Source organism: Strix uralensis, chromosome 4 (genome assembly GCF_047716275.1).
Source record: "Strix uralensis isolate ZFMK-TIS-50842 chromosome 4, bStrUra1, whole genome shotgun sequence".
NCBI lineage: Eukaryota > Metazoa > Chordata > Aves > Strigiformes > Strigidae > Strix > Strix uralensis.
Window position 1 is genome coordinate 79,261,404 of NC_133975.1, and position 22,426 is coordinate 79,283,829.

At 38.1% G+C, this 22,426-nt stretch overlaps 1 protein-coding gene across 8 annotated transcripts in view; it reads right to left on the reverse strand.

Moving 5' to 3' along the window:
* The window catches only part of INPP4B (inositol polyphosphate-4-phosphatase type II B), a 333,478-nt gene that overhangs the window by 184,269 nt on the left and 126,783 nt on the right, over window positions 1-22,426 (reverse strand). For all 8 annotated transcript variants that reach the window (XM_074867373.1, XM_074867378.1, XM_074867376.1 and 5 more), the window contains 2 exons: window positions 20,508-20,732; window positions 18,742-18,786 (listed from right to left, as the gene is read on the reverse strand). In XM_074867373.1, the coding sequence (XP_074723474.1) occupies window positions 18,742-18,786; window positions 20,508-20,732 (270 nt within the window). The remainder of the gene's footprint in view (window positions 1-18,741; window positions 18,787-20,507; window positions 20,733-22,426) is intronic.

A 22,426-nucleotide genomic window follows, 5' to 3' on the forward strand; every position in this document is an offset into this window, starting at 1 on the left:
GCACATCACCACTGCTTCCGCCTCCGCTGAACACACAGCACTAACCAAGCTTGCTGAGAATACCTTCAGTCAGGCACACATAAAGGCTTAGGATAATCCAACTTTGGAACATATAGGAAAGCTTTGGGCATACTTTTGAATTAGGAGTGTAAATGCAACTGCGAGGGGTTTGAGAACAGGACAGCGATGTGCTCTCTGCGTGGCAAAACATGCTTGAAAGCAAATGAGACAAATGTTTGAGGACTGGTATTAAGCACAGAACAGTGTTAATGAGCACCCCTCCAGCTAGTGCTCCATAATAAATATTATTAAATGGTTTATTATTAATACTACTAATTGGTTGTCCCATTCACGTGTCCGCAGGAATGGCTAAGTTTGCTGGTGGGTAAAGAACACTGCTACCTAGGGACCAAAAGAACAGAGAAGTTACTCCCACAACAATTTGCAATGTGGACTCCCAGTAAAATTCACTGTACGACACTAACTATCAAAGGATGCAGACACAGAAATGATAATATCCACGTTATCGCAAAATGAGGGCACAGGCACGTGGTCATGAAACAGGTATGTATTAGGAAGAACACTCATTAACAGTAGCAACTAAAACAGATGCTCAGACCTGGGTAAACTCTGCAACAAAAACAATCTCTACAGAATAGAAGGTTATATTTGGACCACATATACAAATAAGTAAAGATCCACTGATTTTTTACCTAAGAAAAGGTCCAAGATCACTGTTCCTGTCTCTGGGGATGAGAGGTTTGTATATAAATGAAATGCATATCTGTTCTCCAGAATGTACAGCTGGTTGCTAAAGTAACCTAGTTATATCTCAAGGAAATGCACATATATAATACAATTAGTGTCCTTCAGGGGATGCCTGTAATTAATGGTGGGAAGAAAATTTCTACCAACAGTCCAAGGAGAAAGAGATGACAGGGAAGTCTTACCAGATGAAGCATAAAGAAAGATATTTCTATGACATCTCTACAAATACAGGTATGGGGAGAAAAACTCACAAACACCACTGATATTAGCAGTACCTACTGTAAGTAATATATCAATATGTTGTCCATGAAAACATCAATCATTACTCACTTAATTTGGAGATAAAAGAACATGATTATTTAGGATTCATTGAAATAAGGTACATGAGTGCTGCTCGGGGAAAATGTTGTATGTTGATGGAGGATAGGGATAAGTGATCATGCCCAGGAGTTGAAATGCCAGCTGCACTCATCACCCTATTCGCATATGAAGTGATAAATCTGGTTAGAATTACCACTGTGAAAATCAGAAGTGATCTATTTCAGAATAAGTTCTGCCCAGCCTGGGTTTTGCAGCACTGAAGAAATTTTGGGGTTTGTGCCTTTTGTGTTTTACCAAAAGCCTCATGCTGGACTAGAGCATTAAATAGAGCACTTTCAAACTGCATCCTTCTGCTTTGTCCAAGAAGGTAAAACAAATGCAAATGCTTAGACTGTAACTTTGCATTGCCATTACCAGAAACAGTAATAGCCATTTCCTGAGCATGGGTTTCAATTCTTCTTACATGTTAGAACAGGCCTATTTCATACTGCAGCTTTGCTATTCAGCCTGGACAACCCCAGTTATTTATAGAGTTTAAGTATGATAGATGCAAGAGACTCAGGAAAGTGGCTGACTGGATCAACGTACAGCTCACAGGCATCATATTTCCACTGCAGAAGTGAACGCATTGTTACACGTGTTAACCATCCATTCAGGGCAATTTATATTTTGGTAGAGCATTAATCCACTGCTAACATTAGATGATCCATTCCAGCACATTCACTGCTAACAATCATGCTTCTCCAGCTTTATTTACAATTGTGTGTAACTTAATTCCACCACCTCTGTGCTCTAGTCTTAAACTACACAATGGCAACGAGGTCACGGACATGAATTTCTAGCTTTGCTAAGAACAGCTGGCTCTTTCAGTTATGAAAAAACTTGCTCTTGATCAATATTTTTAAACTCCTTTAATTTTTAAAACTATATCTGAGAATGTGTCTCTGTGTATCTTTTTCATGTAGTGCTATGTTTAGTTATAAAAACATAATTCTTCCAAAAAAGACTGCATTTCCTTACTGAGCACACCATGCCTCTAACAGCACAGAGAACTCTGTTTTTCTGAGATGGTGCAGTAAGGTAGTGACAGCACAGCAGAGCTCCTGCTGTTGCTCTAGATTCTCAGTTAGCCTCTTTACCTTCTGTCCAAAACTACTCTACTCGTGGCACCACCTATTAATGGTATTTATGCTCTGAACTGAAGGTGAGGTCATGTTCTCCAGTGAGAAAAATGAGGAAAGAAGCTAAAAAAAAAAAAAAATGCTTGAAGTCTTACAAAAACTTCGTATACATTACTATACTCCAAAATATTAGAATGGATTTTGATACTGCTATTCCAAGTCTGTAATTAATTTTGGTACTATTGGTATTTTAGAATAGCACAGAGACCTTAAATCTCCTGGAAACAGAGCTAAATGCCAGTTCCCCCTTCACCTTTTCCTAATATTGTCATATCAAGTATCTAATAAAGATGTAAACTTGCTGTAATTTCTTTCAGAGATTTCTTACTATCCCAAAAATAAAGTGGTTACAAGTTTAAATATCAGCTGAAAAATTAGAATAGCAAATGGTACACAGACGTCCTTTTTTCCTTTAACTATGAGTTTTTCTTTATACTATAAGCTCACTGCAAGTATCTAGAACCTGTAACAATTTCTTTCAGATTTTATAAATAAAATATATTCTGCTGGTTCCTCACTGTCCGTCTCTTCAGAAATAAAATAAGTGTACAAAAATATATCAGCAATACCACAAGAAGATGAGAAAAAATGAAAGTGCCAAGTCTCCCTCAAAGTTTTCAGTCTGCCACATCTGATTTTATTTATTATAACAGCATACGTTGCTTCCTTTGACATCAGCATTTATACACTGCTATACCAGTTGTCAAGTGAACCATTACATGGTTTTGATCCCCAGTGTGCAGTATTACTTTACAACACTGTAAATATGTAAAGAACATTCAGCTGTTGCTTAGCCTTACTCCAAATCCATGACATCATATACATCTTTACAACATACTTTCAGACTCGGTGAGGAAAGAGGCTTCCCTTACAAAATAAAGGAAGGCTGTCAAGCAACACAGAGTCCAGCAACCACAGCAGACAACAAGCTTCGGCAAGAACTCTAAACAACCTGAAATCTTTTAGAGTGCTCCTTCACTGTTGAAGAGCTGCTCTGAGCAGCTGTAAGTGGGCTACTCTGGATTCTGGGTAGAAGTCCAGCTACAGGAGCCCAGAACTCAGTAGGGAGCAATCCACCCTGCTTCTTTGGCATGTTGTGCAGCCTGGACAAGACTTCAGGGTCCCACAACGATGTTGCTGTTACCACCCAAGCTAGCTGATGTTAACATCGACCTGAGTACATCTAAACAATACTGCAATTTTAGAGCCTGCAATAAGGATGTCCCTTTCACATAAACTTCTCTGGAGTCAGCTCTCTAATTAATTATAAACTAATTCACTGCGTGACCATAGCCCTGTTCCTCATGAGACACTGATAGTGTATAAAACTCTTAATTTCTTCTTTAAGTGAGAATGTTACATAGTAAAGGCAATCGTGACAAAGTTGCCAGAAGAAAATGCAGTAGGAAGCTATATTAACAATAGTAACTCATAAAAGAGAAGACTGACAACAGTTAGACTTGCAAGCAAAGCTATTGTTTGTAAGCTATGTCTAATTGAGCATCCTTTAAGATTCATTTGTCCGAAAAGATTTGTGTTCCTTCCTTTACAGATGCCAAGGATGGAGCCTCCACTGCAGTGAAGGGTGAGGAAACCGTGTTGTTGATTGATTTCACACAGAATCCTAAAAAAAACCAACACCCAACGGAGCAAGGCAGAAAAATTTGAGCACTGGTACTCTTCTTGTGTAGTGCTCAAACGAGGCAGAACATGGCCTTTTACTTTTTTTAAAGGTATTACTGAACTGTATGATTGTGCTGGTTTTTTGTATCCCTGCCCTGCCCCCTCTCCTCCGTTAGGATGTTAAACACTAGCCTGATCCCCAACTGGTTCTCCTTGCATAGGTGCTGTCAAATGTTGAAAATGACTAGCAAGTCTGTCCAAAAAGAGAGTCCTCTACAAAAAAAATAAAAATCAAAGCACTTGTCCTTCCAGTATGCCAGAGGTTATCTTTTAGCAAAACAAAAACCATGCTCTTTGACATGTCTAAAAGGAAACCAGACTAAAACATACTTCAAGGTCAAGGCAAATAAGAGCAAGATGCACTTTTAATCAAAGGAGAAAATAGATTTCTGCAATCCAGAACAATCACTTTTAGCCCTGTAATGATTAAATTTCCTAGTCAGGAATACATGATAAATGCTATGTAATCTGCACGCAAGCTGTAGTTAAAAGGAGAAGACATTCTAATGTAAGTACTTGTCTGAAAAGGTGGCAATTCTGCATTAATACCTAACTTAGAGATCCAAGTAAGAGACAATGCTTTACTCCTCAGGGGGTTTCGAAACAGCCATTCTGACAAACACATTAAGATTGCTTCAGTTACTTCCATGAGATAGCAAAGTATAATCCCTTCATAAGGAAAAAATACTTATATATTTGTATGCTTTCACATAAATGACAGAGTACAGAAATAATAAAAGCTCACAGATCAGGGCTGTGTCAGAGAGCAAGTTTCAAGGAATCCACCTCCCAGGAGCATTTTACTCCCATATTGTGAAGAAATAACCTTTACTCCTAACTTCTCCAAAATGTGTGTCTTAACCATGAGAACTCTGCTGGTACAGACAAATGGTCTTTAAAAAAGTACAGGGTAACAAACACCATACTGACCATAGCTGTTGTGGCACACTTAGATGTCATTGTACAATAACGTTTTTTAAAGCAACATATACATTTTTATTTCCAGTTTCTTCAAAATCAACACTGAGCTCATCTCCTCAAAGGTACTGGCCTGGAATTATTACTCTAAATTGTTAACTCATAGATTCACAAAAGGTCTGTACCTTGTATTTTGAGACAGATCTAAAATGGGGAGAAATTATTAATTTCTAGAGTGCAGCAGAGCCCAGCATACTGCATGCTAAACCAGAAAGTTGGTCCCTATACTACAAATAGACTGTCATTTCCAGCAGGAGTTTCTTCCAAGGTGAAAAACTGCTGTTTACACTGTTTGAAACTGCCTTAGTTTTGATGTGTTGATATATGTAAAGACAGAGCTCACTTCCTAGAGAAAGAATCTTAAATTATTTCAACTCCTCTGTACAAAGAAATGTTAGTTAAAGATTAAAGGAAAAAAAAATAAATTAAATCCTTCATTTGTCTCTGTAGAGTAACTCTCTGGCAGATTTGAGATTTAAATCCAGAGTGATCTAGGTATTGCTGCTCTTCATCTCAATGGGAGCCCGTTCAGATCCCAAAGTTGAAAATGGTGCTAGCCCATTTTAGTTTTTAAAGCAGGTCATTTACAATCCTACAGCCAACAATCCTCAGCTTAAGTGTGAAGAATTCTGGTCTTCAAAGAATGCTAACACGAAATTCTTCTTAACTCATCGTAATGAAATTCTGTACTCATTCAATCTCTCAGAAGTCAATCTTAAATGCAACAGGATTTTAGATTAAATTGTCAGCTTTAACTTGTTTTGAACATTTGAACTATATTTCACAAGATTTTTTTTAAATTTAGTTCAATTTATTTCATTTCAGTTTCATGTTCCACATAACAGGGAAAAAAAGCACACTAAAAATATGGCTAATCACAATAATTAAAATGTCCACAACTGTACTAGAAACTTTATTATCCACAGGAGGTGGGGGTAAAACAATGAAGAAAAGCATTCTTAAGCATTTTGTTTGTTTTCAGCAAAGCCCGTCCAAGCACCTCAGGTAGGTCTGCTTGTCATGCTGCATCCAGTATTGTGTGGAATTTTGTGGTGCTGCATTTAGGAAAATTCCAGTTTTTTCAGGGCCTGCAGGGGAACCTCATTTTGAAGTCAAATCTCACCGCAGGACATGCATTTCAAAACTTCCAAAAATAAGTACATCTATAAGTAATGTGTTCAAAAGGGAAGGATGACTTCAGTCCTCTATTAATTAAATGTTTTGCTTTTTATGGAACTTCTGTTTCACATAAGAGGATAAAAGAGAAAGTCCATTGGGAAATGTTTTATAACATGAAAGTATTACTACAATTATTTCTATAGGCATATTTAGAGATGTATTTAATAACTACCATTTGAAAGACAAATGTTAACGCAGTGCAGTACCATTAGAGTCAAAAAAGTCAAGAGCTATAATGCTTTGAATTACTTAAAAATGTTTCAGTTAATATATTACTGGCCTAAGAAAACAGAATTGTATCATGTCTGTTAGGCATTACCATTCTGCGCAAGAAGCGTGAACTACATGAATACTGTAAACTGTAAATAACTTGCTTTTTGTATCCCAAATGATCTATACTCTTTTGGAATTATGACTTTAACTTCAAGGAGAAAGACACACGAGGAAAGAATTTGAGGAATTCTCCAGACAATTCATGAAATGTCTTACATACTGGGCTAAAGGTTAGAAAAGACCAACTGCAAAAAGTGACAGTAAAAAGTCAAGCGTAGACTCACAAAAAAAGACAGAGATGGCCACGAGTGGGTTTTAAACATACTCTTAAGTCTCCACACACCTACTACCTAGCTTTGGAGATATTTAAAGTCTCCAGGTATAGAAGCTTTCAACTGTAAGAGGTCCCTGTACGCCTACAGGCTGGCTTCTGGGCACCTCCCGATTGCCTCAGCCATGACAATGCTGAGCAGCTCCCACCCTATCTCTGGCCCTGTCTGGATTTGCAAACCACACACCTATCTTGACAGTCTCAGGCTGGCAGTCAGTGGCAGGGCACAGCTGCTAGTCCACATTCTGTAAAAACATCACTGATGATTTCCTTCACAACAGACCCAGCGGGACGGCTGAAGGAGAAATGGTGCCAGTGCCCCTTTTAATTCAGTAGAGCACTGGACCAGAAAGAGGTCAGATACAGGGCAGATCCACAGGTTTATCATCCTGCCCACCTCTAACACAGCAGCTACAAACCACAAAAAGTTGCCAATTATTACACAAGAGAGTGCATACAAGCAGGCACTCAAATCTTCTTCTTGAAGCGGTCCCACCTTGATTTAAAAACAGGAAGACTTACTGGCAGCAGCTTTAGAGGGGACAAAAGGTAACTTGAAAGGTAATTACTATATTTTACATATGTTATTTTACGTTCAGCTGTCACTGAATTTGGGTCACTGTCCACGGTCGCTCCAGAACTCAGGTCTACCCCTCTGGAAAATGGGCACTAATCACTAAACAGTCATCCTCAGCTTATTTTGTCTTTGACCCAAATTCTTTTATGTGTGGAGAAAGGGGGGAGAGTTTCAACTAAGGGTAAGAGTGTACATTTTAACTTTATTCCTGGCCAACATCACTGCTGCAAATACATATTCAGTAAACATTTTACTTTAAGCTTACATTTTACAAGCATTCCCACTAGTAAGTCTTCCCTGTGAGAATATAGAGAAAAAAACCAAACAAAACTTTGCATGCAAATGTGCACAAAAAAAACATAAAAATGAGCACCAATATTATCCCAGGCCAAGAGCATTCACAAAACTTTAATTCCACATTTGCTCAACTCTCTCCAGTCCGAACTTGCTCTCTGCCCAAAAAGCAAGGCAATTCAGGTTGCTGTTATATCCTTATCTGAGGCACACTAAACACACCATAAAGGATTTAAAAATAATGCAAGAGTGGAAGTTCCCTAAAACTGCTTGAGCCCACATAGTTGGCAACATTTTTAAACAGTCTAATTCCAATATAATTATGAGGAATTATTTAGAGAACCTGATGAATTTCTAGTTCAAGGCCACAGATACCTTTCTATCAACATATGGTACAGAATGTGACAAGAGTCCATTGCAAACCAATCACTAACAGCAAGCTTTAAGAAGCCTCAAAAACCCTACTGGAAAGTTATATGACAAATCCCTGCCACGTAAATCACAGAATCAGTCTTGAGCTTATCGATTCCAATCCCCTGCCCAGTCAGGGTCAGCTACAGCAGGTTGTCCAGGACTGCGTCCAGTTGGGTTTCAACCATCTCCAAGGATGGAGACTTCACAACTCTCCTTGGTCATCTGTGCCAGTGTTTGACATTCTCAAATGTTTTGAGAAAAGTCTGTGTGGGAGTGGTTGTGCTCTGACTGAATTTCACATGTGTAACTTAAGTCCACATTCTCTTGCTCTTTCACTGGACATAACTGTGAAGAGTCTGGCTCCCTCATCTTCAGTCTCTCCCACCAGGTATTTAGACACATGGGTAAGATCCCCCACAAGCCTTCTCTTCTCCAGGCTAAGCAGTCTGAGCTCTCTCAGCCTCTCCTCATATGAAAGATGCTTCAATTCCTTAATAATCTCCAGTTCTTTAATCATAAATGGTACTTTTGGCATCCCAGCTGACTCTGCACAATAATTCCAAAAAAACAAGCTATTTCTCGTACCTGCCTAGAAGAAATCCCAAGACTGTAGGGGGCACTGGACAGCAGCAGAAAAAAAAAAAAAAAAAAATGTTTCAGCTGCTGAAGCACAAAAGCAGGAATACTAAAAATAGCTCTTAAGCAAACTTAGTGGTATACACAATTTCAGGTAGAAATAAAGTTTAAAATTTTTAATGCTACCAGACAATGCCGTTTGATTAAAAAAGCCCCTCTACCAGGAGAAGCAGTGTAGTTTTAAAGGATTTATGAAAATGTAGTTTATTCTTAGTAATGAAGCTGTGGAGAAGACTAACATCTTTATTGCTGAAAACATTCTGCAGACACTGTATGCCCTCTAAGCCTCCCTGACAACAGCATGATTAAGGAATTTTTAAAAATAAAAAAAAAAAATCAATTACATCCTGAATAGTTAAAATGTCAGCTTCCTGGGCGGTAGGGAAAGGTTGGAAGAAGGCAGCAGTGCCAGGACTGCCATCCAAATCTCTGTTGTAGGTAAGGAAGTCTTACAGAGCTTTCTATAAGAACAAAGGAATAACTCATCCTTATTTGGCTTGTTGCTCTCTGTGTATAAATGTCTGCAATAGAAATGACTCTCAATAAGAATCTAAATAGTCCTCTTCATTCAGACCAGTCTCCTGGCTCCACAGAGGAATAAGTCATGGACTTATTATGTATCAGGTAAGCACAAAGCCATCAGGTCATATAAGAGCTGTACCTGTGGGCATGTTGGTCACGCAATGGGAGAGTGGGCTCAGTGCCAGTCTCATCTGGGAAGATGCTGCCCATAAAAACTCCTTCCACATCACAGAGAACTGCTAGGTAAGCCATTGTTCTTCTCTTCCCAGCTCAGCCACTGAGCCCACACCTACCTCTGGCACTCGCTCTATTCCACTGCTCTGGCACCCGAAAGACTAAAGGTGTAGTAGGCTACACGCACGCGTACACACAAACACACACACCCCACCCCCCCAGATCAAGTCTCATAGTATGAGATCTAAGAGACCTCCATGGGGGGCATTCTAGGGAATCTGAAGAGACTCATTTGAGAGAATGAGGTTCAAAAATTGAAGTGCTAAATGTACGTATGTTGGAAAGACAAATAGGAGAAAGTATGTACAGTAGGAGGTGTATTTTTGGGGAAAAGCAGGAAGAGAAAAATAATAAGGAAAAAAGAGCAGCAGCATGTGCCAAAAATAACTCCTCTCTAACTTAATGATCTTTAATCCCACGTTCCTATGAACTAACTTATAAATACCCTGGAAACACAAGTTTTCAGTTTCATCAGAATAATTTAAAAGTTTCTCTCACATTCACCAAAACACCCAATATTTCAGAAGCCAAGCATTATGCTTGTAAAAATACTAAAGGACAAATTAATGTACCTACTGAGTTTGGGGTTTCTTTTCAGTATCTATGTGACAAAAATTAATGAGATAGCCCAATTTTGACAGGATTGCATTAAATCTCTACCTGCATCTATAAATTTTTAAGTAACTCTGGAACACTTTTCCTAGGTAACTTTCAATAAGCCTTACAAGTTATCATAAAGGTTTCTGATTGCTTTAAGTATTTTACCTCAGAAACTAGAATTAGTTCAGTCAAAGCAGCCTGAGTGCTCTTACCAGCAAGGAATGAGGTAGATGAACATGCTAAGGCTGAGCTGTTGTCATTAATCTGGTTCCAGTATCTAGCACCAAACCTCACAGAAAACATGACAGTTTTCAGCATAGACACAACCTTATGCCTTTGAAATTTTGGACAGAAGGAATTTTGCAAATATGAGATGACATTTATGAAGTCTATGAGAAAAATGTGAAATAGACACAAAAGTACAATTTTCAATATCAAGAAGAAACTTATTTTACTAAGAAGCCTACCGATTTTATTTCTTTAAGATTTGAAAAAGAAAGGTCCTTCCTAATCTTATCCTCTTTTTCCACTGGCCTTGTAAATGCAGCAGTTTGCCAACTCTGACAGGATTTCAGAATTTGTACATTTCTGACAGAATTTAATCCTATTATCTGCTGCATCGCTCCAGAACTAAGATGATAAAACCCTGTTTCTCAGAATGGTTAAATTCCAAAAAATCCTCTCAACTGTTAAATAGCTTTTCAAATTCAGGTATCTACAAACTCCTCTCTAAACAGATTAGCCATAGCTATTCAAAATTTATCTCTAGATAAGTGTTTACATCAAAACATGTGAGAGTCGCTGTGAGAATCTTTATTCTATTAGATTTAAAAATTTCCCTTAGTCACAGCCCTGATTTACACACATTTGTATTTAAAAGGCTGTCATCCATTTTCTCATGGCAGTTCAAATACAATTTTTTTCTTGAAAGCAAAAGTGTCCAGAAACAGAAGATACTGAAATCTCATAGAACAGAATGGAAGAAAACTGCTTGAAACCCAGCTTGCACCTGGGTTTACTAATATTGATACCCCAAAACATACTCATGTTACTTAATACTCACATCAGTACATCAATGGATTCCTGTAACTCCACCATACTGGAATATGCTCAATCAGTAATGACTTACTCCCTCATGCTGGTTCATCATGTGGTCTGGCCTGCTTCAGAGCAAATAAACATCCCTGCATTTAATGAGCCCACTGTGGTGACTAACTGCTACATAGCATGGTGTAATGTAGAATTTTTATCTCTATAACCTACACAGAAATTTAATTTACACAAGTCAAAGCTGCTTAATGAATATCATTAAGTAGCAATGGATGTCAACAGGTTGAAAATATTTCTGTGACTACTTCTATCAAGAATTACTTCTTACTGACACAGAAACTAAGCAGATAACTCACAGTTAAAAATGAATAACGCTATACTAGATATAATGGGTTGTCAGCAATGAAACAAATTTTCATATATATGAAATACATACGTAGAGCAGTGTCCTGGTTTCGGCTGGGATAGAGTTAATTTTCCTCCTAGTAGCTGGTATAGTGCTGTGTTTTGGATTTAGGATGAGAAACTGTTGATAACACCGGGGAGTTTTAGTTACTGCTGAGCAGTGCTGACACAGAGTCAAGGCCTTTTCTGCCTCTCACCCCACCCTACCAGCGAGGAGGCTGAGAGGGGAGTCACAAGGATTTGGGAAGGGGACACAGTTGGGACAGCTGACCCCAACTGACCAAAGGGATATTCCATCCCATATGGCATCATGCTCAGCGTATAAAGCTGAGGAAAGAAGAAGGAAGGGGGGGATGTTCAGAGTGATGGCATTTGTCTTCCCAAGTTACTGTTATGTGTGACAGAGCCCTGCTGTCCTGGGGATGGCTGAGCACCTGCCTGCCCATGGGAAGTGGGGCATGAATTCCTTGTTTTGCTTTGCTTCCCTGCACGGCTTTTGCTGTCCCTGTTAAACTGCCTTTATCTCAACCCACAAGTTTTCTCACTTTTACCCTTCTGATTCTCTCCCCTCTCCCACTGGGGGCGAGTGATCGAGCGGCTGTGTGGGGCTTAGTTGCCAGCTGGGGTTAAACAAGGACAAACAAACATCTGTATTACTCTATATATGGATATATAGATATTCTACAAAGAAATATATTTTATCTGTAAAGTATATTATATTATAAAGAGAATTTTTCAGATTCTCTCAACGTGCTAGAAGCAGACAGAACACTAACTGAACATCTCCCAAAGTTTCATTACTGGGGATTTTTGAGTCTCTGCATATTCAGCGATACAATTAGTACAGATTAATATTTAAGGTTCGTGACAGCATGCTACTTCTCTAGCTGCAATGCAAATGAAGACAATTCCTGCCCTAAGGGATTGAAGGATAGATTTCTAAAATCACAGTAGTGCCTGCAGATACAGATTTAAAAATCTGGCCTAATTCTCTAGGACTCAAACCCAGCATATCTGGAAAAAAAATGAACAAGGATCTGAGTTTTTTGAAAGCTTTTGAGCTGGTTTTGAGCTCTGGTTTTGAGCTTTTTGGTGGCTCCCCCCCCCCTCCCATTTTCTGTTTTTTTTTTTTTCCCCCAACATTTTTTCCCTGCATATGTAACACATTCTTAAAAGAGGGTTTAATGTAGTGAACATTGTAGGTTAGCAAACCATGATGGTATAATACATTCTGTATAAAGTGAGGCAGAATATAATGAATTAATTTGAAAAGACAAATATAGAATATAGAATGCAGGCTGACACTGTCAAATGGAATGGGACAACCTTCTGCAAGAAGGATGCTGAATATGCTCATAACAGAAGAGTCATGCAAGACTAAGAAAAGGTAAGATTTTAAAGGAAAAACATACCAATACATTCCCTTTGTGGCATAACAACTACTTTACTACAACAAAATGGACTAAAATTACCAAGTCATAACAGTAATATCCGGATGGTTTTGGCCATACCACTGAAAAAGACAGTCCTTCTCTCTGACAGGATGTGCAGCATGCAAAACTCAGGAGTGATGCTTTACTTTTAAAGGGGTGTACAATGATGAAGGAGCAGAGCTTCAGAAAGCTGTCTATAAAAACAAGTTACTTTCAGTTTGGCAAGGGCTATGACAGAACCCCCAAAACCTTCTCAAAAAATAACAAAATACTGTGGGAGGAGAGGTGGATAAGGAAGAATGTGGAGTCTTGGCAAATCCATCCTCAAATCACTTTTCAGCATTGTTCACATAATGTCTGCATATAGTGAAAGCTTACTATGAGCACCACAGAATGCAGAAGCACAGTGAGGAGAGCTTACTCTCCTCAGGGGTCACCAATTCAACATCACTCAACTCCAGGTGATCCCACTTATCAGTTTGCACCGTTCGTGGAACCCTGTTCCATCATCAAACTCTGCCAAAGGAGAGATTATAGTATGACATGAAAGGTGATGGGCATTCACTACCTTAGGACACTTTGGGAAGGTAGTTTCACTTGTTGCTTTCACTGCACTGAAAGCAACTGAACCTTAGCTCAAGTTCACCTGCGTAAGGAGAGGGGAAAAGGAAACTCCTCTAGGAGTTAGTTCAAAAATATGACAAGTCTTAAGTCAAACCCACTCAAAACATGCCAACACAGTCTATTACACTGGGCTTGAAATTGCTACCTCTTTGGGAGGATCCTTTCTGTCAAAAAAAGTTCATCCTAGCAACACAGAGTGGCTAAGAATAAAATGCATTTACAGCATCTTATGATGCAGTGCAAAAGTCTCAAAACAGGCAGAAGACCAATAAATAGTTCCCAGAGGAAAAAAAAGCATTCTTTCCGATCACATGATACCTTTTCTACTTCCTTAACTTCTTCTGTCCAATTTAACTTGTTTTTTATCTATTTTTTGTTGTTGTTGGGAAGAAACAGCATCAAATATACATCAATAAAACTAGACAAAAAATCTGACTCTCTCACTTTGATTCATGGAGAATTTTTTTAATTTACACAAAAGTGTGACGATAGCTTTTTTTTTTTTTTTAATCTGGCTGACTCAACAAAGTATCAGTTATTCATTAACCTGTAATGTGATGAAGCAGAAGGATAACTGAGTTAAATGGGAAAATTCTGCTAGGATCAGGACTCTGACTCCAAGTTTGTGGTATGTATAAATATAGTATTTCTCCTTATCACTCTTCTAGGAACAGCTGCTGCTGAAGAAGCTCCTGATTATATTTCAGAATTGGAAAAATCATTTAGTCATGGTCTTTGAGCAGCATCGATGTACCATTTAGGTTCAGTATGCAGAGTTAAATCAGCTTCAAAACCTTTTCCAAGGGATGCCATCACAGTATTACTCTAGGAAAAATAAGACTGTGAAGAATAAAATCTTCTGCATTTACAGGTAGACATCTCTTGTATCAACACACTATTTGGCAAATGAGAAAAGAAATACCTTAAAAATTTTAATTTTTAATTCTTTCAACTACTTGCTGAAGTTTTCTATGAATTGTGCACTATTTAATGAGATTTTGTAAAAGGACATAACTTGAAAAGTACCTAGAGGTTATGCAACAATAAGGCAGTCCAAACTTCAGTGTCCTAACATACTTCCCAAGAAATGGAAAGCTTTTGGAGATGCCAGACAGGTGCTTTCATTAAAATTAGTACCTGACTATGCCTACAACATGTGCAGAGACATTCCTTCCTATACAGTTATCTAGATTATTATACTACACCCACAGCTTGCTTTCTCTTCACAAGTCTAATCATTTAGACAAATTCAAACACACTGGAATGTGTCAAAATTAATTCTACTGGGCACTGAGAGAGCAAACAACTTTCCTTTTAGACTACTTTTTCAAATGTATTTCTCCATAACAACATCATGTTCATTACTCTGTTCATGTTTGAGCACTTTGACTACCAACTGTGCCTTCTGCCCTGCTCCCTCATTTTTCTGATTATTGAGTTTTCTTGTGCTGATTTGTCAGTTCACCATCAAGTAAATGTAAATACCTTTAGAGGTGCAAGCTCTTCAAAACTTCACAACAGTGTTCACCAATATGCACATTATAATTTATTTCCCATACTTCAGCTAAGTTCACATATCACAAGCAGCTACACTGAAATCAATGTGAGTCAGGAACCTACACCATATTTACTTAGATCTAGGACTCAAGGGTTGAGATATTTTCAAGAAGCAACCAAGAATGGTAACTCCAAAATAAACATCTATAAAAGAACTAACCTGGTGCACTTCAAAGTCCTGGGAAAGATTCTTATCAGCTCCCCTGTTTGTCAGATTGGTTTGTTATTTAGACCCAGGATCTGGTTTTATTCCTTTTTCTCTGTTCCTCCTCTCTACTCAGCACTCTGCACATACTGACATGCTACCTTCTAGTGCTTCATAAAACAGCATGCAGAACAGAATGACTTGAAAAGCCAAACAACAAGATAAAGTTTGAAAAGTAAAGCTTCCCAACAGTCACAAGGTTCAAAAACCAGCCATACTTCCAAAGAGTCCAAAGTCAAAAATCTTACCCTAAAGCAAGCTCTGACTCCAAAATAAGGAATGTTACAAGGTCAAGTACACTCCCAGAAAAGTTGAGTGTATTGCAGTGAGAAGCTATAATTCAAGAAGAGTTTTATTGTTTGCTTTAACCTCAAAAAACCCCCAAACTTTACCAAAATTTAAAATAAAAAGAAGGCAATATTTTGGACACACTATAAAGAGAACACTTTCCAGAGTGTAATGGATATAGAATGCAGCAAGTTAGCTATCACAACAGCATACAAGCCCCAAGCAAGACTTTTTAATAAAATTATTTCAAAATTTAGTTGTCAGAACTTCAAATGTTGAAGATCAGTATTTAGATATACCCCTAAATAAACCTCATATATTGGGCAGCACCCAGATATTATTAAAAAGCTATATTCTGTTTTAGTTACTGGAGAGTTCCATTTCTGAGTTTTATTTATTGACCGACTAGTGACAGAAGAGTTACGATATATTATTATGACAATTATTTTTTTAATACAGTTAAAAACATGTATATACTAACCAACATAAGCAAATGTCTATCGCAAACATATATGTGCACTACTTAACTATTGTTTGTATAATGCATATGAAAAAAATTATAGATATAAGCCATTCTTTCAGGGCTAGAGACCAGTTTTATAGGTTATTAACTGTTAGATTTGCCTTCCAAATTCTAAATGTCAAAGACCAGGCTAATCAAGTTGAAACACCTCTCTAGAGTCGTAAGATTTGGTTACCTAAGTTAGGCACACATTGCACAGTGTGTTTGCTTGCAGCAAAACTCTCTCTTATCCCTGCTTGCCATGCTTTGGTTCACCTCACAGAGAAGTCTTTTAAGTCCTTGATTAGCTAAAGCTAATTGCCAAGTCTTTAATTTGACAGGAACCAAGCCTTCAAAAGGTGAGATCAGCCAACCGGCAGCCCTGGCCTGCCAGCAGCCCAGGGGCAGCTATCGGGTTCAGCTGGCATGGCAGGGCACTGCATGTTTCCCAGATGCACAGAGCAGCCTGCCAGAGTGCCAGTCCCTTCCAACCCTACCAATAACCAGGGGAACAGCACAGAAGGCATCTTGACCGGCTGCCCTTGCGAGAGGTATCTAACTGGCTGGTTAGACCAAACAGCACGTGCTTCCTTCCCGGATAAATTGTCCCTGTCTCACTTATCAGCAAGAAGTGTCTGCCGCATGCATGTACGTTTGTACACATATGAGTAGCACAGTGGTGGTGAGTGGGGTGGCTGGAGCTGGAGCTAGGAAGCATGTGTATGTTGGCATTCCAGTAACAAGGATAACTGATGATGAAATTGGAGTCTTCCATGGATCACTCAGTCACTGAAGGTGGATTCCTCTAGTGCAAATGTGTTATGCTTAAACATTTAGTATTATTTTAGGATCAAGACACTAAGAATCGGCTTTACATAGCTGCCTACACTGCCAGATATCCCTGACTTAGGACGCTGACCAGGAATACCACTCAAAACCAAAAGGTTTACACTGTTACTCTTATTTGTTACCTGAGCAGCAGCAGAAGTCAATGTATAAGATCACTCACAGTGCTGCAAGGACTCAATCAATAATGCTGCAGAACAAACCACAAAACGTAAATTCCTACTAGAAACAACCAAACACAAAACACAAATACTGACACCATGAGTGAACAGAGCTCCATCCAGCATGAGGCCAGACAAGTCTGAAAATGGCTTTACATTGTTTTCACACTTCTGCCTGCTGGGGCACATTTATGACTGAAAACAACTTCTCCTGAAGTACGGCTCATCTAATTTGCAGTCACCACCTGTAGCACCTTTCCCCCCGATCCTACACCACGCCAGGGTCATTCTGGGAGTTCGTTATCACTGGAGCATAACAATTGCTAGCTATGCCCAAATACAACAGTCACATCACCTATAAAATGCATATAGGAAGGCACAGAAAAGTTAACATTGCTCTTAACAATAATTATAGAATGGTAATTCCCCAACAGGGAACTAGGCCTTTCTTCCATGCCAACAATACCAGCAGAAATATTCCCCACGGAAAAAAAATACTTGACAAAGATTTATAATGCTGTAACTGTCTAGTTTTTAAAAAGCATACAGGTAAAGCTACCCCAATATAGTTAAGTGAATCTAAAAAAGATTGTATCAGACAGAACCACATCCAGCTTTGTGGTATCAGCTGTTAAGTCAGCATAGTTACAGCAGCACACAAGCCAAGTGTAACCCAGTTCAAAGGACAGGGCCAGAAAACAGGCCACTCATGACAGAATGCGTGGGGCGAGAACCTCCAGGCATGTCACTGATGCCATCTTGTTTGCTGTGCTGCGGGGTTTCAGACAGAGATTTGTTTGTAGATAATTTAAAATTCTCCAAATAGTGGTTTGATTTTTATATAACACCCTGCTTACAAATGTCTCTATTTCCCTATGCGTGCAATAGATGCTTTAAAGTGTTTCTATAAGAGTAAATATAACAGATACTGAATAGCACTGAGTAAAAGTTTCTCAGCGTACAGCTGTACAACATGAGATGTATATTAGCAGGTTATATGAATGCAAAAATCGTAACAAATTGGACAAATTTTAGTCATTTCAGAATGTATGCAGCATATAGCCTTTAGCCTTTCTAAACGGCACAGTTTGGGCTGCAAATATTGTGCACTTTTATCTTCTATTACAAATAATGATCATTCAATTAGCTTGCTTGACTTACTGAGCAATCTTAATTATGCTGTATACCTCTGAATAGCAAGGGAGGCTTGAGCTGAACACCTCCTGAAACAAAGTTCGCACGTTATACTAATATATAGTTCTCATACTAATTAATTATACTAAGTATAAAAAGGGGAAAATCAGGTAAATGTTCTATTGACTCCTCTACAAAACAGTAATCAATGCTTTTAAATAAAAGTTTGTTCTAAAGGGACAGTACTTTTCTCTGAATAAATAAGTAATATTTTATAAACAACATTCAGAATGCTATTGGGCAGATTTTCAGCTTGGTCGAGCACCATAGCATTAGAGAACTCAATAGATCTTTAACATTTCAGCCAATTAAGACTCTAAAGTCAGCATTTCAAAGACATGCACAGGCACATCAACTACCTAAAGGAACCAGCCTTGATCTACTTTTTTTAAACAGGTAACATGTTACATTGTATAACACTACACATACACACTCTACATGCACACAGGCCATTGCAATTCCAATAAGTCAAAATGGTATCTTACCAAGACTGAACTCCAGCTTTGGCTCATTTGCAATTCTCTGAATACCTTTTAAGGTTAAGAAAAATAAAAATAAATATTAGCAATAAATTTTTATTTTAATGTCTAGCTTTTTAATACCTAGTAAAACTTCCACATGCTTAATTCATACCTCTAGCTACCTACAATTGCCACTGGAGTAACATTTTATGTTACAAATTTTAGAGTGAAAGAGACCTTTGCATGAAACACTTGGCTGAAAAAAAAGACTACTGTTGAAGACTACTTCTTTCTTTTCAATAGAAACTTTCTTATGCTGGGAAAGGAAATTAAGGAAAAAAACCCCTAACCTTTCGTGGATGGGTACTTTTTGATCACAGCTACTAACTACATATCTGTTTGAAAAATATTACATCTAACCATTTATTTTTAAGTAGGTATGTCACCACATTAAAAATGGAAACAAAAACCATGTTCTGTGAAAGTATGTAAATCAGGTTAATATAGTAAAACATATCACTACTATGTTATTGACCTACACATAAATTGTAAAGCAATAAATCCAACTTCTTTTTGTTGGAAAACAGTACATGAGAAAAGGAATTCATGTGCTAAGGTCAACAGAACATTTTAATTCCCTCCACTGTGGAATTATGTTCTAGTACATATTCTAAGGCAAAGGACAATATTTTCTTATTGCACTAGGATAAAGGAGTGAACCAGAGAACTGCAACGAGAGAAACGTAGGAAAGATAGTCAAATAACACTGAGTTGTTCACCCTCTGCAGGAAGTAACTGGATCACAACTACAGTATCAATGAACCTTGTAGCATTTAAACTCTCTTGTTGACATTTATGTATTGTCTCCAGTAAGCATTATTAAATATTTGCCAGTTTTGAAGAAACTGGTCAGATGGGAAGGATCAAGTTGGTTTATGAACTGTAATGCAAGATTTTTGTTAAAAATAATAAGAAAAAAGTACTCACAAAAAAATAAGACACTGAAACTTATAGCTGTTCTTGCTCTGTGAAAACTTGACATTGTTGAATAGGTCTGTCTAGTTTCACACTGTTCTCATTATTATAGCTAATCATTCAAGTCTGTGCAAGAAAAATTACAGCTGCAGAGCTTAGAAAGGACTTGGTCAGTAAGAAACAATAAATAAGATTATTTGTTTAATTAATTTTTTTAATGGAGTTATAACAAATTTCCGAGATGAATTCTGTCACTAACATTGGTCTGGAACACCTTTATGAATATGCTGGATACAGTCTCGATTAAGTGACCGGGCCACTGAAATAAGGTGCCCAGACTCCAGTGCACCAAACATGGCTCAACATATGGCTACGTGCTTTCAAATCCTCAGAGTGCTTTTATATCACAAAGAACAAATTTGTGATACTAATTTAAGTATCACCAAAGCTTTATACATTTATCAACGTTATCAGAGTATATTTTAAACAGCAGACCATATGTTCATATAGGACACAAAAGAAGAAAAGAATATTTCTAACTAAACAATATCCAAGTCTTATGAAGAAAACAGATTAGAAAGTCAGAAACACAGTAATCACACATTTCTTCCCCTGAAGGTTATCTGCATAAACCAGAATATATCAGGTAATGACATTTAAAGATAATATTCATCAGTTTACTTCCTCTACAACTGCACTTTGTCAGGTAACAAGTTAAAAAGCGTTATGTACCCTGTTTGTGACGATATGTGTACTGCTACAGAGAGTAGGCCATTTTTACTGCACCATTCAATAAAATGAGTATATGCACTTACTCGTAAACTGTAGCTCTCCTAGACTGTCTACCTGGGATGAAGGGAGAAACTGCCGTGCTTCATCTGATGATCTCTCCTCTTTGATTTCCATGATCAACCTTCGGAGCTGCTGAATTTTATTCTGCAAACCTTCCGAGTTTGCCTCTCCCAGTGCCACAGCCCAAGATTCGCAATCTGGCTTTGATGCAGCTTCAAGGTAAAGATCCGGTTCTCCGCTCTGAAACTCTGCACTCAGAAAACATAAACACAGTTTTTAGGAACTCTGTTTCAAAAGGGGGACCATGAAAATATTGATGTCACACACAGTTAAAACCACCACGCACAGATTTATTTTCATGGTCACAGAACCATGCACCCCAACCACCTCTTGAATCAAACCCTGGTTCTTTCATACTCAGTGCAGTACTAAGTCTACCCACAGAGTGGTTCCAAAAGCAATTAACATACTGCTAAACTAGGCGGCAGAATCAAACCAAAATGGGAAATCCTTTTTTAGCACAGATTCTGCAGTCTAGCAGGTAGCTATCAGAGCTGCTAACTTGAACATGAATTTGATTTAGCAGGGGCAGATGACATGGTTCTGACAGATAGTGGGATTCAACAGAATGAACGTGTCCATCATTTCTTCTATTAGAGCGCTACTTTATGCTCAGCCTCTCATTCATTCTTGCTCACCAACACATGCAGATAATTTAGCATGACATAGCTCCTCTGTGAAGACTCAACAGGTTGTATGTGGGAGCTTCTGACTTCATTACTATCCACGTGTCATTTGCTGTTCTGCCTGAAGTCTAATTGTTTAATGATCAAATTTTCTAAGAGCAAAAGAAAAAAGAGGGAAGAAAAAGCTGAAGCTCCCAAGGAATCCAGGTAGCAAGGGGCAGTCATTTGACTAAGATTAGCACAGGAAGAAAAAATACCTCTCAGGCATTTAAAATTCTGCAGTATAGATGACTTCAGAAAGTCACAAAATTCAATGTGACATTTAGTGTGATACACACTGAGAAGAACAAACTGGGAAAAAGAAAAATCAATGCTTCTTTAAAAGAAGTTACCAACTGATTTAGAAACATAACACTCTATAAAACACCTGTGCTATGGCATTAATCAGGACTGAAGTATTTGGTTGGACATCAAAATCATTTTGACCTAAATAAGCCATAGATCATATTACCAGATGAAACGGAACACTTAAATGTTTTCATACTTACTTAGAAAATCCAAATAACATAGAAAAGTGGTTTTAATACAAAATGAACTTTAAATTACCTTTTACTAGCTTGAGTATCTAACCTTGGGCACTTACCCACATGTTATTCTAAACCTGTTTGCACTTCATAAACTGAGCATCTGCCACTTACAATTAACTGCTTTTATTGTTATGGGGGGAACAAGAGATGCAAACCTCAACTCTGGAAGCCTCTTAAAACTGTGCTGGCACAAATCCCAGTAGAGGTGGGACAAGTTTTTTGTCTGGGGGTGGATCTAAGGAAATCTAAATGTGTGGCTGTAGTTGCTGCTAAGAATGCTGGATAAAATTTCACATACAAGTTGGAGTATAGAATTCATGAGGAAGGACTGGAAAGAAGTGCAGAAAGTGGAGAAATGTCTTTCTGGCTTCACAGGCAATTTAATAAGTGCTAATAAGGATTCAAACTCTTGGCTCTAGCCTGGCTCTGTCAGAAAACCAGGTATTCAGCTCCTGAGACAAGAATATTTAAAATCCGAGGGAGCTGCATATGTTCATCGGATCCTTTTTTACACATAAAATCGTACTTGAGTGGCCAAACCTGAACAAGCTGAGGTTTACTGTTTGTCAAAGATTATTTTAGATATGTAGAAGTTTCAGCTGTAAGCTCTCATGTGATCTTCTATTGCATCTGATCCGTGAGGGCAGTAACCTTCATAAAGATTGGTAA